Source organism: Lithobates pipiens, unplaced genomic scaffold, assembly GCF_037356315.1.
Source record: "Lithobates pipiens isolate NorthernLeopardFrog02 unplaced genomic scaffold, aLitPip1_a1.2 Scaffold_71, whole genome shotgun sequence".
Lineage (NCBI taxonomy): Eukaryota > Metazoa > Chordata > Amphibia > Anura > Ranidae > Lithobates > Lithobates pipiens.
In genome coordinates this window covers 327035-346040 of record NW_027507894.1, presented here as the reverse complement: position 1 = coordinate 346040, position 19006 = coordinate 327035, and the positions used below count along the sequence as shown (strand labels likewise).

The 19006-nt window shown below is 43.5% G+C and overlaps 1 protein-coding gene across 1 annotated transcript in view; it reads right to left on the bottom strand.

Moving 5' to 3' along the window:
• Positions 1-19006, bottom strand: part of LOC143959353 (voltage-dependent T-type calcium channel subunit alpha-1I-like) — a gene marked incomplete at its 5' end in the record, with an annotated part of 1248755 nt that overhangs the window by 989502 nt on the left and 240247 nt on the right. The window contains one exon of the mRNA XM_077468015.1: positions 14753-14886. Coding sequence (XP_077324141.1) covers positions 14753-14886 — 134 coding nt within the window. The remainder of the gene's footprint in view (positions 1-14752; positions 14887-19006) is intronic.

Below are 19006 nucleotides of genomic sequence, written 5' to 3'. Positions count from 1 at the left end.
ATTTGGAAATCCAAAATGTATTTCCTGCATTGTCTTGTTCTAAAATTGTCTTTTGAGCATCTATCTCAGATTTTACTTGGTCAAATTTTACCACCTTTTTCCTCTGTTCAGAACATTCTATTATCCCTTCTCAGCAGTTAGCTTTTGACTAATTGATATCACTTTTTCCATTCAATCCTAAATAGGGATGCACTAACTGATCAGACACCTTCAGAAGATCTGTTGCTACAAGATTCACCTTAGAAACATGCCCTTGCTGTTATTTATACTATTTTATTATCCCAGGTGTATCCCTCTGGACTTTAATAAATGAGCAGCTGCACTGAAAATTACTTTTTCATCTGAAGAGTGGGATAGCTCTTTTATATTGACTCATCGCCTATCTTTGCCAAGCAAAGTCCAGGAGATTAGCTTAAAGTGATTGTAAAGTCTCATTTTTTTTTCTATTTTTTTCCCTCTTGTTGAGTGCCCCCACAGCAAGCAGCTTGCTATAGGGAGGCGCCCAAGCCAAGTCACAGCTCCCTGTGTCCATTCAGAGATGGAACTCTGGAGCCCCACCCCTCTCTCTCCTGATTGGCTTACTGACTTTGATTGTCAGCAGCGGGAGCCAATGGTGCCACTGCTGTGTCTCAGCCAATCAGGGGCAGAGTGGCTTAGGCACTCATGGACTTCGCTGGAGAGAGATGGGGCTCAGGTAAGTATTAGGGGGTGGGGGGGGCAGCTGCTGTACACAGAATTTTTTTTATCTTAATGCATTAAGACAAAAAAACTTCTGTCTTTACAACCCCTTTAAAAATATTGTCTCAATGGTATTGGAGTCAGGTTTTTCTTCATTGTATCAACCTTCTAGATATGATCAGTGCTGGCATAACTATGGTCATATGGGGACATTGGTGCAAATATGGTGGTCCTGTCCTGCTATTAAAGTATTCTGGGCCCGAATTCCTCCATTTTATGCCAGATTTACAGGTGTTAAAACTTCCAATTCTCCACAGGTACCTTTTTTATCTATGATTCATGCATCTATCAATGAAGTTGAAAAAGGAATTCTTAGGCATTTTCTTACTGCAGCTAGAGCTGTTATTTCCTATCATTGGAGGTTACCATGGTCCCCATCCTATGCGTGCCTCCATTTGGGTCTATGGGAAGAGGAGATTGTCTACAAATCCTCGATGTACCTGAGGTACATTGATGATGTATTTATGATATGGGCAGGATCAGCTGAACAACTTGAGGACTTTATGTCCCAACTTAACACTAATGACAGAAATATTCGACTGACCTACTCCTACAATACCGAGACACTCTCCTTCCTGGACCTCCAAGTAAGCAGGTCTGGGGATAGGATTGTCACTAGTATTTTCCGCAAGGAAACAGTGGCAAAAACCCTCCTCCTAGCACAGAGCCACCATCCAAAATCACTTATTAACGGGACACCCACAGGACAGTTCCTAAGAATTCGATGGAATTGTTCTGAGGATGATCAGTTCCAAAGGGATACATGTGACATGTACTCACGTTTTAGACAGAGGGTTTATTCACACCACTCCCTTAAAAAAGCTAAATATAAAGCTAAACTGAAAAAACTCGAAGACCTAATCACTACCCAAGAAAATTCCCGAGAGTTGAAAAATACTAAACAGTAATATCCCAGGATCATTACCAAATTTGGCTCCCAGTGTGAGGCGGTCCGTGAGACTCTTGATCGACACTGGCATATCTTGAGATCTGCCCCATTATTAGCTAATATCGTCAGTCCAAGACCACTATTGACTGCTAGGAGAGCAACCTGGGTGATTGCTTGGTCCACTCCAGGCCTGGACTGGGGCAAAAAATAGGCCCGGGCATTTTAGACAGAGCAGCCAACCTTTCCAGGGACCGGGGGGGGGGGGGGGTTTGGTAGACATTAGCGGGGGTGGCTGGTGTTGGTCCTCCACACTGTAATGTGCAAGGACACTGTGATATAAAGGGAACTGCACTAAAAAGGGGCACTGCAATGATTACAGTGCCCTTTTACAGGGCAGTCCCCTTTATATTATAGTGTCCCAGTCCTATTGTGGCCATGCCAGTACTGTCTGTCTTCTATTGTGTCCATGGCCCAGTGACACTGACCTGCTCTCTGGTGGTGCGGTAGAGCGTGTCTCTCTCTCTGGTTGTGCAGGTACAGCGTGGCTCTTTCTCTGGTGGTGTGGTACAGCGTGGCTCCCTCTGGTGCTGCGGGTACAGGGTGGCTCCCTCTGGTGCTGTGGGTACAGGGTGGCTCCATCTGGTGCTGCGGGTACAGGGTGGCTCCCTCTGGTGCTGCATGTACAGGGTGGCTCCCTCTGGTGCTGCGTGTACAGGGGGGCTCTCTCTGGTGCTGCGGTGCAACGTGGCTCTCTGGGGGTGCGGTGCAGCGTGGCTCTCTCTGGGGGTGCGGTGCAGCGTGGCTCTCTCTGGGGGTGCGGTGCAGCGTGGCTCTCTGGGGGTGTGGTTCAGCGTAGCTTCCTCTGGGGTGTGGTGCAGCGTTGCTCTCTCTGGGGGTGCGGTGCAGCGTGGCTCTCTCTGGGGGTGCGGTGCAGCGTGGCTCTCTCTGGGGGTGCGGTGCAGCGTGACTCTCTCTGGTGGTGCGGTGCAGCGTGACTCTCTCTGGTGGTGCGGTGCGGCGTAACTCTCTCTGGTGGTGCGGTGCGGCGTGACTCTCTCTGGTGGTGCGGTGAGGCGTGGCTCTCTGGTGGTGCAGGTACAACGTAGCTCTCTCTCTGGTTGTGCTGGGGCTATTAGTTCCCCAGCACAGTCCTCTGTTTCATTTGCTATGTCTCCTGTAGTAGCTGCTAAAAGCACTCCTCAGCTTGTTTCTGGGTTTTCTCTTTCACCCCAGCAGAGTGCATGCTGGGGACTGTAGTCTGCTCCCTGCTGAGACCAATGGTGCCATGTATCTCTGGGACTACATTTCCCATGATGCCCCTCTAGTTTCTTCTGATTTGCCTTCTGTTTTGACCAATGGGGAGAGAAAACAACCATACAGGAATGCCTTCTCTTCCCCTGCTGCCGACGTGAGAAGGGGAGGGGGAGCGAGGGGGGAATAGTGACAGCAGCAGCTTTCCCCACCGTGAGGACGCCCATGGCTGGAGGAGGAGAGCGGAACTGTCAGCGTGGCGCTGAGGCTGAGCTGTGTGTGAGAGAGACACACAGCTCAGCCCATGCAGCTGCCAGTTCTGCATGACACAGGCATGGCCGTATTGCGGTAGGCGAGCGGCGGCCGTGGCCTGTGTTACCCAGGATCAGTCCGCGGCTGCCGCTTACCTCTCGCTGTGTGGCCTGATCATCAACAGGCCACGGGCGACCCCGTCCCACCGGGCAAATGCCCGGTCTGCCCTATGGCCAGTCCGGGCATGGTCCACTCTGAATATACAAGGACCAAAAGTGAAAATTGGCTTACCAGGTCCAAGCCTCCCCCTGGAATGCATGCTTGTGGACACTGTGGCATTTGCAAATACATACATCAAACTGATGTGTTCAACAATCCATGTGGAGGGAAAAATTATAAAATCAAACAATCTATTAATTGCTCTACCACATGTGTTATTTACTTGCTTACATGCCCCTGTAACAAAATTTACGTGGGTAAGACAAAACATCCACTTCGCATTAGGATTGGTGAGCAGATCAGCAGTATAAAGAAGAAAGACGATGATCGCCCCATTCCTTTGCACTTTGTGAAGTTCCATAATAATGATCCAAAAGGCCTGTTAGTCAAGGGTATTTATGTCCTGAACCTACCCCCAAGAAGGGGTGATTTTGATACCATTCTCCTCCAGAAGGAGAAAATGTGGACATATTACCTGGACTCTATGGTCCCTAAGGGGTTAAATACTGAATGCTGCCTACAGCCCTTTCAAGAAAAATGATCTACTAATTAAGCGATTTGTCTTTATAACATCATGTTAATTTATAATTAACTAATCTATTACTGTCATCTTTTGACTCTTGGAAATAATATCTATGTTTGATCTGTACATACTTTCCAGCCCATTATGTTATTATTATTATTCTTTAATTAGCTGGCCCATGCTCTCCATTTTTATGCCATAAATGATACAATTATTTTTCATTATTAACATGCTATTGCACTTCTTTGAATTACCTTTACTGAATGTTTACGCATGAGAGGCGACTGGGATGACATCTAAATGGTATTAAATAGGAACTACACGTTTAATGATCTATATAAACCAGCCATCTCTGATCTCTCCTTGCTCTGAGGCATCTTTTTGGCTGGTGAAATGCATCAGCAGCGTGACGTCAGCACGACACATGGGAGCCACGCGCTGTTTGATTCTGGAGTGTCAGCAAGGAACTAACAGCTAAAGGCTTACTTTTTCTGCCTGGATGTACACGCTGAAGCACGGGAGATATTGGCATGGTAACGAGGAAACCTCCCTTCTTACCCGTATACAGCCAGCGGCCTACACGGAGTGCACTTCACTGCAAGAAGCATCCAGGGGTATGAGTACTGCTATACCAATACAAAGGACATTTCTATGCTGGTGAGAGTGTTCTTAACTTCACCCTATATACGTACACGCATGCACTTTATTTCATAGCACTCCCCCTGCTCTAAATGATATGAACTGCTACTTAACAGTGTTCATGTGCACCTTATCTGGGATCTGTGAATAATCTCTATAGTCTGCTTGATATAACTGCTATTTTCCTTGCTGGATAAACTACCTTCTGAAGCATAAGGCCTAAGCTATAGAATTAGATAACCCTGCCGAAATTATTTATTAATGGCTAATGGCTACTCACCCAATATACTACATCTATGGCTTCTGATTGAATTGACCTACATAAGTCGTTTTTGATTATCTAGTACTAGCATTTGCCATGTGTGGCTGTTGGTGTGTATGTGAGATACCCCTATGTTTTTAACCAATTTGATAACATTGTCACATTTTTTATCTGTCTGTGTCAGCCACTTATCTGTGCTTGTGTCTCTTTTTGATTTAATTTGGTTTTGGTTATTTTGTACTAATAAAGCTAGTTTATACTCACTGTATCATAGTGTTCAAGTTTTTCCCTCTTAAGAGGACTCTATCCTCTATCGTCTTTTTTCTGTATGCTTATAGGGCAAACTGAAATGCATCCTATGAAGTTCATTTGGATGAAGATTAATGACTCGCTATACCATTCTATGAATTAATACTATTATCAAATTAAGGTTGATCCAGGCAATCACCTCACCAATTAGTTTCTCCTGGAAAGTATTTAGAGAATTTCAGGAACTTAAAGTGGTTTTAAACCCTTAGAAACCACTTTGACCTACAGGTAAACTTAGATTAAGGCTTACCTGTAGGTCCAAGAAATATCTCCTAAACCTACATAGTTTAGGAGATATTTACTAAAAGACAGTCACAGAGCCGTAGAAAGCGGCGCGCAGGTGCACTATTGGCGTTAGCGGTGATATGCCGTTAGTGGCGGCTCCCGTGCGAATGTGCGGGAGTGACGTCATCACTGCTCCGGCACTGTGAGTGGCCGGAACAGAAATACCCTGAAGAAGATGGATGCTCCGGACTACAGGGGACAGTGGTGACATCGCTGGCTCCTGTGTCAGGTAAGTGACACATAATGGGCTGCTATGTGATGCATAGTAGCCCATTATGCTTTACCTTTGCAGGGAGACAAAGAGGAAGTAAACCCTGATGGGTTTACTTCCTCTTTAAAGATCTGAGAAGTATATTCCACTTGGTTGCACTTTGGGCCACTTGACATTCTTTAATCTACGGTTGCACTCCATTGGGGACTTTCTTTTTTCTTTCCCCATTTACCTTTTTTTTCTATAAAGAGTGTAGTTTTCAGGTTGTGTGTTACCACCCCTTTTTGAGGATACTGTTTGGGTGTAACTATTAAATAGCTCAGGGATAATACAATTTGCTGAATAACATGTGCCACATTGAGCTGCTTATTGTTTGCTCATTTAAATGTAAAGATGACTCTAAAGTGGAGACCTTAGCAAGATTAATCTGTCTGTGAACTCCTTTCTAATAGCCTTCTTGGGCAGAAATTTCTCCTAACTTTGATGTATTTCTCTATGCAGACTGTAACATGTTTCTGTCCTATTGGTGTCTGTTCCACAGAGCTGAATTGAAAGCATCCAGTTTGGGTTAGTCAGACATTTAATGTAATAAGTGGCGAGCTGCTTTAGAAAAAAGGGTCTCTAGTTGCAGCAAAACAGGTTATGTAAAATTAAAGAGCAAGTCTGAAACATAACAACTAAAATACATGGATTTTGCAAAGTAGAAGTTACTATACAACATGTAGTCAAGGCTCAGTGGAGGCTACACATTCATACAGTGTAAAGAGAATACAGCAAAACACTGTTTAAAATCTGTTGAAGTAGTGAAACCACCCCATGATCTTTCATTACAAACATGTACCATATTATAGTCACTAATTACAGCTTACCTTTCCCTGTACATTTACTTAACGTATTGCAATAATTTATTAAAAGAAGGGAGTTGGTGAGCACACAGCATGCTGAACTGCAAAATGTTGTAAAATATTATGTCACAGTCTAGTTTTTTCAGAATGGGGCTTAAATCAGTACTGGCAAAAGTTTATTAAATTTTTTTTTAATTTTATAATACTAGGTGAGTAAATATAAGTTGTCTGCTTATGTTTAAACAAAATCAGGATCGCTGCTCTGTCTTTTACAATCTATACTTTTGTTCTGGCCAGATAGCGCTGCTGCTCCTGCTATACTTCTGTCTCGCTGCTGATATGAGAGCTGCAGCTCCCATGCACAGGTGCGCTGGTTTGATTTATCCACTCCCCTATCCCCTTGGATATTTCCACGATACTGTTTATTCTGTGGACCATTCATATAAACCAAAATATTCTTTAAATAGCAAACGAGAGATAAAATACACTAGGGATTCTGTACATGAGAGCAGTAGCTCTTGTATCACAGTGGCCGGAAGTATTTTGGGACACAAAAGAAGTATTGTAAAGGACACAGCAACAATACTGACTTTGCATATGCATCAATATAAGTAACTTGTTTACACACCTAATAAAACAAAAGAAAAAAAAATAGCTCGGATTTCTGATTTAGAGGTTGAATATAATTTTTATTGTTACAGATCAGGTAACAGTATAATACAGTAAGAGTTGAGGGGGGAGGGGGGGTACAGAATAAAGAAGGTTGGGGAAAGGGGGAAGGGTAGGGAGTGTATTTCTTACAAAACAACTTACATGTCTGCAGAGTCTGTCCATCAAGTTATACAGCAAAACCCACATAAGAAGGGAATGATCATAGACCTTTCTCTACGGTTATGTCCATACAAAAACCCTGCGTGGGAGGCCTATGCAGACAGAGGGCCCGTGAGTCTAAAGTTAAGCCACATCACCGAGAAAGCGGGCTGAGGAAGAGTGATGGAGCCACGGATACCATAGGGACCTATAGTTATCCCATTTGTCAGTTCGTTTGGCGTGCAGTTCTTCCATGAGCATAATATCGTTCATGGCATCAGTCCATCTCGTAATCGGGGGGATAACATCCTTTTTCCAGAACTGCGAAATGACATGACGAGCTGCGGACAGAAAGAATCGGAACAGACTCTTTCGGTGTGAGCTCATGGAACCCGGGAGTATGGAAAGTAAAGCTATGTGTGGTGTCGGTAACACAGAGACATCATACAAATCATTATGAATTTTAAATACCTTATCCCAAAAGGGGCGTATCCGGTCACATTCCCACCACACGTGGATATACGTGCCCGCTCCTCCGTGGCAACGCCAGCACCTATCCGAGGCCTCCAGAAACATTTTGCTCACCGTGACTGGATCCCTATACCATCTCGTCAACAGCTTGTAGTTTTTTTCTTGCATGAATCCAGATATGGAAGATTTGTGAGTGATCATGAACGAAGTGTTCCAGTGTGTCGTGGATATTTCAGTGCCAAGGTCCCTGGACCATTTTTGTGTATAATTGGGGAGTGTGTTATAAGAGTGTAGCTGAATGTCTTTGTAGATCTGGGATAGTGAGTGTTTAGGTGTTTAAGAGAGACCACACATATCCTCGAAGGCCGTGAGAGGTCTATGTACCAGGCCGGAGAGATGGAGTGATTTGCAATATTGCGCTATATTTATGCTGGAGAGCCAGTCTATTTGAGTCAACGGTTGAGGGTCTATGGGTGACCAGAACAGCTCGGTGGAAGCCTGTATATATTGTTTGGCGGTAGGCCACTGCTCTCTAGAATAAGGGCCGCATTGCCTCCCTGTGTGCAGTGTCGGGATTGCCGAGTTGTCAAATAGGGGTAACAACGGGCTCGGATCCGTAGAAAGGTGATGGGTCGTCTGTTTGCGATACCACAGGGTGAGCGCCGCCAGAGTCAAAGGGGATAGTCCGGGCATGGTGCGAAATTTTTTCATGGTAACCCCAAAGGAGGGCTCTGAGGTCAACCCGAGCCATGGTCTGTTCAATCATCGTGGACAGTTTAGTCAAGGGGCGCGGAAACCATTCAAGGAGTCCTGACGAGATGGGAGATAGGTGGTATAACTGAAAGTCCGGTAGACCCATGCCCCCCTTACCTTTAGGGGCGCATAAGATCCTGTGTCTTAGTCTAGGGGGGTGATTCTGACAGACGAACCTAACCGCCACGGAGCGAAGTGTGCGGAAAAAAGCCAGAGGAAGAGTTATGGGTAACGTCTGAAACAAGTACAGCAGCTTAGGCAGGATGTCCATTTTTAGTACATTCATACGTCCCCACCAAGACAATTTGAGGTTATGCCAAGATTCCAGCGAGTGACGGATTTTCGCCAACATAGGGCTGTAATTCAGGGCATAGATGTCTGCAAAATTCTTAGGTATCTCCGTCCCCAAGTACTTAACTGATTGTGGTTGCCACTTAAATGGGAACCTCTGTTTTAGTAAAGAAACTGTACGTGGCTTCAGAGTTATATTCAGGGCCTCCATTTTCGTCATATTTAATTTAAAGTTACTATGTGCCCCGAAGTGGTCAAGCTCGTGTAGCAAAGCCGGAATGCTAGTTAGAGGTTGGGTAATGTAAAGAAGCAGGTCATCTGCGTATAATGAGAGTTTGCTAGGTTCCGTGGAGGCCGGAATCCCATGAATGGCAGGGTTGGCCCGAATCGCTTGTGCCAGATGTTCAATCGTGAGTGCAAACAGCAAGGGCGACAATGGGCACCCCTGTCTGGTACCGTTTCTAATTGGAAAGGACGCAGAGGAGTCTCCATTCGTTGCCCCTTTTGCAGAAGGGTTAGAATATAAGGACATCACCTTAGACAGCAGCTTTGGCCCCATCCCTATTTGTAGAAGTGTCGCTCGCAGAAAGGACCAGTTCACGAGGTCGAATGCTTTCTCAGCGTCGCACGCCAACAGGCACATCGGGATGTTACTTTGTTGGGCATATGATATAAGATGCAACGTCTTAGTAGTGTTGTCGCGAGCCTCCCTATGTGGGATGAACCCAACTTGGTCATTGTGCACTAAGGATGGTAAAAGAGGGGCTAAACGGGTGGCTAGAATCTTGGCAAAAAGTTTGAGATCGACATTAAGGAGTGAAATAGGTCTGTAGTTACTACAGTGAGAATGATCTTTTCCGGGCTTGGGCAGTACCACTATTTGGGCTTGGAGGATGTGAGAAGACAGCGGGTGGGTATCATCTTTTCCCTCAAACGCACGAGACATAATAGGGGCCAATTGTTGCGCAAATGTTTTGTAGAACTGTGGAGTGTACCCATCCGGACCTGGACTTTTCCCGTTCTTCAGTCCCTTAATCGCAGTCAGGAATTCTGTGGCAGTTAGGGGTAGTTCTAAATCGTCAGTCTCCGCGGGCGTCATGGTAGGGAGGGCTGTGTCCTGCACATAACCTTGTAAGTCCAATGCAGTCGTGGTGGCCTGCGTGTCCCGGTCAACATGTGGTTGGAGGTTATAGAGGGATGAATAATAGTCCCTGAATTCGGATACAATTTCCGAATTTTTATGCCGTTTTTGTCCTGTATTGGTGACTATAAATGGGATATTTTGTCTTTGCTGTCTGGGGTGTAAAACCTTGGCCAAGTGCTTCCCGCACTTGTTCGCCTGAGAGTAATGGACATAGCGACCCCTGTTGAGCGCCGTCAGTGCCCTGTCAGAAAAAATGCTAAAGAGCAGCTTGTGGTGTGCTTTCGTAAAAAAAGAACAAATGCCTGAGCGATTTTCCCATCTCCAACTGTTTGCTGACCTCTCTCAATACACCTTATACCCTACAAAAGAGGAAGTCGCTCCTCTCAATTACGAAAGCCTTGCGGAACCATGACATTATGTATCGTTGGGGTTACCCTACTCATTTCTAGAAATAACACCACATCAGTAGTCGCCACCCTGGAAGAAGGGCTTGCTCTCCTCCGACAGTGGGACAGTCTCCCTGAACAACTACCAACTCCCCGACAACAACATTCTAAATCGCATGGCCAGAAGGAATGGCAGCTGGTCTCCCATAAGAGAAAACACCAAATTCATCGGAGTGACGACGCCTCTGGATCACCATTGTGAATTTATTTTTTTGCAACGCTCCCCGGCTCATTGGAGCTTCTCCACGTGAACCCCCCCTCACGGATCTTTTGCAGCGAATCTGCAATCAGGCCCCCCTTGGGGTCGCTCCCCTCTTTTTACCACAAAGTTTTGACTTGGTTTTCTTTGTCTTTCTTTTTTTTTTTTTTTTCTCTCCTCTACAATTTGTTGAACCAGATGTATGTTTTTTTTACTACCCAGCACATCCGACACTTCTCTGGACGTAGAAAGGAACAACAGTGCCTATATCGTGAATAGGCCTCCAAATCTACGGAACTGCATCTCCCTAAGTTTGGAATGCAACGACCATAAGGTACTCCTCCTTTCTTTATGCCTCTTATTGTAACGTCTTTTAATGTTAGAGGTCTCAACCACCCTGCTAAACGTGCTTCCCTTTGGAAAGAAGCCCTCAAGTTGGGGAGCGACTTGATATGCATCCAGGAAACGCATTTCCAATCTTCGGCTTCCCCAGTGTTCACACACAAGAAATTTCCTCATGTATTTAACGCTTCAGCTTCTCGCAAGTGGAAAGGAGTTCTCATAGAGGTTAAAAACTCAGTAGCCTTTAAACTCCACAGCTCCATACAAAATCCAGATGGTAGGTTTCTGATCCTCATTTGTGATATTAATGGCAGACTTTATACGGTAGTCAACGCTTATGCGCCAAATAAGCGACAGTATAGCTTTGCTAAAAAAATGTTATCCAAAGTTGCTAAATGTAAGAAAAATGCATTGATCATCTGTGGGGACTTTAACCTGATGGCTAACCTGGATATGGATATGTCCGCTAAACATTCACGTCCACTCAGAGCGCTCCAACCTTTATTTCACTTAGAGGATGTCTACGATGTATGGCGATGCCAGCATGCTGAGGAGAGAGAATTTACCTTTCATTCGGCACGCCATAACTCATATTCATGGTTGCATATGATATTGGTGGATAAGGTCTTATTAAAGGTGGTGTCTTCCTCCAGTATACATGACATAACGTGGTCGGACCATGCGCCTGTCTCAATATCTATCCTGGAGGAATACATGCCTAACCCTGCATACATTTGGAGAGTTAATCAGCAAGTTTTTAGCTCCCCACAACAGGTGGCGACTATTGAGAAACAACTTCAAGAGTACTTCCAGCTTAACTCCCAATCTGTATCTGACCTGTTTGTGACATGGTGTGCCCATAAGGCCTTTATTAAGGGCATTCTTATCCAAATGTGTTCACGCATGAGGAGGCAGAGGCTTCGGCTGCTTGACGAGGTGCTGGGAGAGATTTGCACATTAGAGGCCAGTAACAAAACAAACCCTTCCCCACCATTGGCTACAAAACTGTATAAACTTCACACGACATTGAGAATAATGCTATTAGAGCAGCACGACAAACACGTCAAGGCCCTTAAACTAACAACCTACTCCTCCGGTAACAGAGCAGGCAAATTCTTGGCCAACAGACTGAAAGCCAAAAAACTACAATCCAAAATAGAACACCTATTAGACCCCCACACTAAAACCAAAATAATGGACCCGAAGGGCATCGCCAATACCTTCGAAGCCTACTATAGTAAGTTATATAACTTAAAAGATGACACCGAGACTATAAAACTGGGACCAGAAGGGATTTAATCTTTTCTGACATCTCTTCGACTGCCCACTCTGACCACTGATCAATTACATGACCTAAATGCACCAATTTCAGTGCGAATCTCTCTCTGGTGTTCGCGGCGGCGGCAGCCTCGGCTGCCTTTTCATCAGAGATGTTACAAGCTCATATTGTAACCATTCCCAAACCTGGTAAGGTCTCAGCCTGCCCAGCTATCTACAGGCCTATTATATCCTTGCTGAATACAGATGTCAAACTGTATGTGAAAATTATTGCCCATAGGTTATTGCACATATTACCTACCCTTGTTAACCCGGACCAAACCAGCTTCCTGAAAGGACGCCAAGCGTCCGACGCTACTAGAAGAGTTATAAATTTGATACAGCATGCTGGGACCGGTCGGGTGCCTTCTCTGCTCCTCTCTTTGGATGCTGAGAAGGCATTCAACCGTATCCACTGGGGTTATATGCGGGCCGCACTGGAGAAGTTTGGGTTTGGCCCCATATTGTCTGCCATACTGGTGTTGTATTCCATTCCTTCGGCGAGGGTATACACTTCTAACTCGTTATCCTCTTCCTTCCCAATCACGAACGGTACCCGCCAAGGTTGCCCGCTGTCCCCGAGTATTTTTAACCTGTTGATATAACCCCTGGCGGAGGCGATAAGGACTTCACCCGTGATTACGGGCTTCACCCAGGGCTCTGACTCCTATGTCATAAATTAATTTGCAGACGACATCATCATCTTTCTGACAGAACCAGAGACTTCCTTAGCAGCTACACATCAGCTTCTCAGTACCTTTAGTCAAATCTCTTACTACAAAGTGAACTGTACTAAGTCGCTTATTCTCAACTTAGGGGTGGACCCACATCTCTGCAAGCATTTACAGGCATCTTATGCCTACAAATGGAGCACAGGAGAGATCCCTTACCTAGGGTTACAACTCACCGCTGATGTTAAACAATTAGTAGACATCAACTACTCCTCCCTCATTAATAAACTGACCAGAGAAGCTCAAAATTTTACTAGGTTTGAGCTATCTTGAATGGGCCGCCTTGCGGCTTTTAAAATGTTTGCATTGCCCAAAATCCTGTACCTGTTTAGGACATTGCCTATTCTACTTAAACGTGCACATTTCATAACGCCTACTAGGTTGATGAGGCCACGGATACGGAAAGGCATGAAGCCCAGAAGCTCCCACGCCCAGCTCTTAAAGCGGGAGTCCGCTGGGAGTTCCGCCGTTTTTTTTTTAAAAGCCAGCAGCTACAAATACAGCAGCTGCTGACTTTTAAAATAAGGACACTTACCCGCCCAGCGCGCCCGCGATGTCGGCACCCGAAGCCGATCTCTCGATCGTCTCTCAGGTGCTGCCGCCGCCATCTTTGGTATGGGAATCAGGAAGTGGAGCCTTTCAGCTTCATTTCCCAGTTCCCTACTGCGCATGCTCGAATCGCGCTGCGCAATAAGGATGGACCCGCTGCCTCTGGGATCTGTGTGTTTCCCAGCAGGCAGCGGGGGACTTTTGGAAAGGGGAGTAGATCTACGCCCCTTTCCGCAGAGAGCTATCCCGGAAGTGGGTGCAGATACCTGTACTGTACAGGTACCTGCACCCCCCTCCCCCCTGAAAGGTGCCAATTGTGGCGCCGCAGGGGGGGGGGATTCCAATAAGCGGAAGGTCCACTTTAGGGTGGACCTCCGCTTTAAAGCATAAATTTGCAGGTGGCATGGGCATGGTCGATCTGAGAGACTATTGGGCGGCCTCACAGTTGGCCCAACTAAGATGCTGGTTACAACCAGACATAAACAATAGAATAGATGGACCAAAATTGAGCTTTCCACTGTCTCTACCCCAGCCCTAGTGAACCTACTAATAGCGGACACATGGAAGCCTAGCCTATTTAATAGATCGTTTCTCATTATACAGGCCTCTCTGGAAGCCTAGAAGTGATTCATGCTGACTTTGGCTTACCTAACACGGAACATTATACATACATTCGCATTCTACATTTCATGACCTCTTTGAGCTCACCAGAAGATGGAAAACAAATCAGGCCCCTAGTGTACTTGAAGTGATTAACATGGTACAATATAACTCGTCATTCGAACGAATACTAGCATGTAGGCAAGGCCATGTTCGCACTTTTGATTACCACTGGAAATTATGGACGGCCTGGATGGCAAACAACACCAAGCCGTAGTACCCGGAAATGTGCATGGTGGTACCATGTTCTGCTCCCTGAAATTTAACCTGTCATTTGATGTGAACACTTTTCTGTGTCTGTAACAATGTCCAAGTTTGAACTGTACTGTAATATTGGGCTCACAGTTTTTATATGAGCTTCTCTTTTCTCTACATTTTCTTTTCTTCTCTTCCTGCTCTTTCTTCTACCCCCTCTTCCCTTCTGAGGTACGCTCACATAGCTTCTGATGCTCTTACCTTTTACCCAGTAGCTCCTTGACAACTTGACAGATGTCATACTTTCCCCTACTCTACCAAGAAAAAAAATGGTTGTAGCTGAATTGGGTGCAGCGACTGGCTGCTATGAGAAATGTGAGGTTGTTTTTTTCTCTAGACAGTTTATCATAGTTTTTGTTACCTCTAGTGATGCGCAGCACTCTCATAATACGGATAATGGTGGGATTGATAGGCAAAGCTGCATTGATTTCTATTTCTTCCAAAGTGATTCCCATTACAGAAAGGAGCACAATGGCCAGATCCAACTGGTTCCACCTATATAGAGAAACAAACAAAAATTATACTTTAATTATTATACTTTTAGAAGAGCCTATACAGATATACGAAAAAGATTGAGAGAGTTAAAATACAGCCTTTTATACCCCAGAAAATTACTAGTGATGGACAGGACACACACTCTTTTTTTTAAACACAGTTTTTAGCAGCAGAATGGCTGGACTAAGTAGCTGGACATTAGATAGATTGATTTTCTCTGTGTCCTCTTTTTCCTTCCCCTTTTTTTTCCCCCCTATCCTTCTCTCTGATCCCCCTTGTTTTTTGGGGTATATGTATGTGTATATGTATATATATGTTTATGTGTTCATGGATTGGTATAGTCTTGAGTAACAACAAAACATTATATTTTAATGGATCAATGAATGGATCAATGATTATATAAATTGGGGGGGGGGTTGGGTTTGTTTTTGTTTTTTTGTTTTGTTTTTTGTTGTTTTTTTCTGCGCACACATGAATATGGATTGTAGGTTGATATAGACTTAGATGGTAACAGCAGGGGGACAACGGAAAGGAGGAAAGAAACAACATTTTATATTAATGATTTATTCTGAGGATGTAGAAAGGGAAGAGAGGAGAGAGGAGAGGAAGGGAGAGGGGAAGAGAGACATGTTTTTTCCGTTCGTTTTTTTGATTATAGATCGACTCAGATCTAGATAAATAACAAAAATACTTGGTATGGATCCGGAAAGATTCTGATAAATAATTAAATACTATATCCTACACATATTGATATATTAATGATTCACGTTTTTTTTTTTTTTTGGGAGTGTAGGGGAGATTACACATATGGAATTATGGGGGAGGTGGAGAGAGGGGGGAGGGAAGAAGAGGGAAGAGAGAAGGGAAAGGAAAGGGGGGAAAAGGAAGGAAAAGTAAGAGGGGGGAAAAAAAGAAAGAAAGATAACAAGATAAGATAATAATCACTCAGCACTAATGGAAGCAAAGAAATTCTAGTATTGAGTAATAAGAATACATATAATATACATTCTTTTTTTTATATTTGATATGACACATATGGAAACATATATATAGGAGTATGGCACAGGAGAATAAAGGAGGCGTGGTTGGAAGTAGATTGCTACACGGAATGTAGAATGTGTATTATTTATCTATTTATTTTTTCTTTTCACTGTATATTATTAAAAAAATACTTTATAGATTTTTTTTCTTTTTATAGCAGGACACAGGGGAATATATATAGGAGAATGGCACCTGGGAAACAAAGGAGGGGTGGCTGGAAGAGGAGTGTTGCACAAATATAAAGGTTTTTTTTTTTCTCTCTCTTCTTCTCCCAATGTATAATGCGATAAACTATGATAATTAATATATATATCAACATCATCAAAACTTTTCCCTTTTTTTGGAGTGAAAGGGGGAAAATAGGGAATGCAAAATGTTTTGAGTGTTTCTTTCTTGTTTTTTTTTCTATGTATAATTATGATATGATAAATTATGGTAATTGTTATCTAGATTGATAATATAATGTTTGGAATAATAAAAGAGAAGGACAAAGGAAAATAATTTTATATAATTATTTTATTTTTTTGGGGTATAAAGGTGTGGTTTGAGACCCATTAATAATAGCGAGCCCGCCCCATAATGGAATGGAAGGGTGACTGTCTTTTGTAGTTTTGTTAGGATATGTTGGGTACTGAACATGGAATAGATACTATGACTGGTGAAGAAGGGGTAAGGAGAAGTTCCTCTCCATTCCCATCCATGAATGGATGGGGTTGTAGAATAGGGAAGGGAGTGGAAAGGAACAGGGTGGGATGGGAGGAGGGGGGTGAAGTGAATGTGGAGAGGGGAGTGGAAGGGGATGGGGTGGAAATGGGGGCGAGAGGTGAAGGGAGTGTAAAGGTGGAGTATGGATGGGTGCAACAAGGGTGTGGCATAAGAACCGTATGGACGTTCTCTATGATGTGGTGGAGGTGTTTAGCCTTCCCACACTTCCAATATAATGTCAGGTAAAAATAATAGCTATTCAATAATCTCATGGAATGTCCGAGGATTGAACTTGAAGTTTAAGCGAGCATTAATGTTTCAATATATAAGAAAATATGGTCCTCAGCTGATCATACTTCAGGAGACACATTTAATGGGTAAAATATTAAAAACTTTAAAAAAAGACTGGATAAAAAAAAGCATACCATGCCACATATTCCTCTTATGCTAGAGGAGTATCCGTTTTAGTAAATAAAACTTTTCCGGGAGAAATAGAGAAGGTCTTTATAGACATACAAGGGGAATATGTTATTCTATTCTATACTATTGGGCAGCAAAGATACATTACAGTAGCAATATATATACCACCCCCATTTGCAGTGGGAATTTTGAATGAGGTAATGGAGAAAATAATCGAATATCTCCCAGTAACTATTTATTGGAGATTTTAATTCAATTCTATTGCCAGAGTTGGATAGACCAAAACCTCCTAAGCAATATTCAGCGGATTTGTATAATTGGGCATAGACGGCAGGAGTAACAGAAATGTGGAGATGGAGAAATCCAGAAAAATCGTTTATTCCTGTTTTTCTGCCTCCTATAATACAGAGTCCAGAATAGATTTAGCATTTGCAGATGTAACAATGTTAATGAACATTTCAGAAGTAACATACTTAATGAGTGGCCTATCAGACCATTCCCCCTTATTTTTGTCAATACGTGTCCCCACCCCGAGGAGTGCATCATTGTGCAGGTTAACTCCGCAATGGGTGTCACACCCTGAGATAGAAGAAAAAATGGCATCCCTAATAAAGGAGTACTGAGAAAATAATGCAGGGTCGTCCTCGGTGGATATTGTCTGGGATGCATTTAAAGAATATATACAAGGACAATACATCTCAAATATTGCCGCCGTCAATAAAAAACAGAAGGTTAGGATACAGGAATTGCAAAAACAGATAGAAATAAAAAAAGAGAAATATGGTCAAGACCCCAGTGTTGTAAACTTCATTTAGATATGGAAGAAATAACAAGGTTGGAACTACATAAAAACAGACAAAATATTTTTGAGCAAGGAGACAAAGGTGGGAGATTTCTAGCAAGATTAGCGCAACAAGAATATCGAGCTACAACTATTTCAGAAATCAAAACCCTACAGAAAAAAAGAGTAAAAGAACCTGAGGAGATTTTAGAGACCTTTAGAGAGTACTACAGTCTGTTACATGCTTATTCTCTCCCCTCCAAATTCCGTCCGACAGCTATGGCAGACCTATTGGACTGGGTAGCCCTCGGGTGGTTGTCGGATAGGGATAGGAGAGGTGAGGAGATCATAAAGGTCATACATATATTCCCAGGGGAGAAAGCACCAGGCCCAGATGGAATTCCTGTGGAATTTTATAAGAAATATGGAGCTTTACTAGCTCCAAAACTAGCAAAAGTATTTGCAAGTGGTCTATTGAAAGGAGTACTTCCAGACTCAATGAGGCATACACATATAACCTTACTATACAAGAAAATGAAAGACCCAAAACTATGTTCTTCATACAGGCCGATAGCTTTATTAAATATATATCTAAAAATACTGATGAAAATATTAACACTGAGATTACAACCTTTATTAAAGAATATGATAGACTCTGATCAGACAGGATTCATGCCAGAGAGAATGACAGATGTTAATCTACGTAGATTATATACAAATATACATACACACCATTTATATGAGGGATCTAGGATGGTGGCCTCTCTGGACATAGAGAAGGCCTTAGATATGGTTGAATGGCCTTTTCTTTGGGAAATACTGAGAAGGATGTGATTTCCATTAATATTTATTAAATGGATACAAACAATATATAAAAAACCCATGTCATCGGTAAAATTGGGAGGAAGGCTCTCGTCCCCATTTCAGATGCATAGAGGCAGGGCTGCCCTCTCTCTCCAGCACTATTTGTGATTGTAATAGAGCCAGTGGAAAGGCTCTTAGGACCTCGCTGAATATTCAGGGACTTTGGATTGGGGGGCTGGAGGAGAGGATAGCCCTATATGCCGATAATATGTTGCTGTTTTTGAAAGATGCAGGTCCTTCATTGAAAGGAGCTCTAGAACTACTGAATATTTTTTCAACATTTACAGGGCTTAAAGTGAATTGGGATAA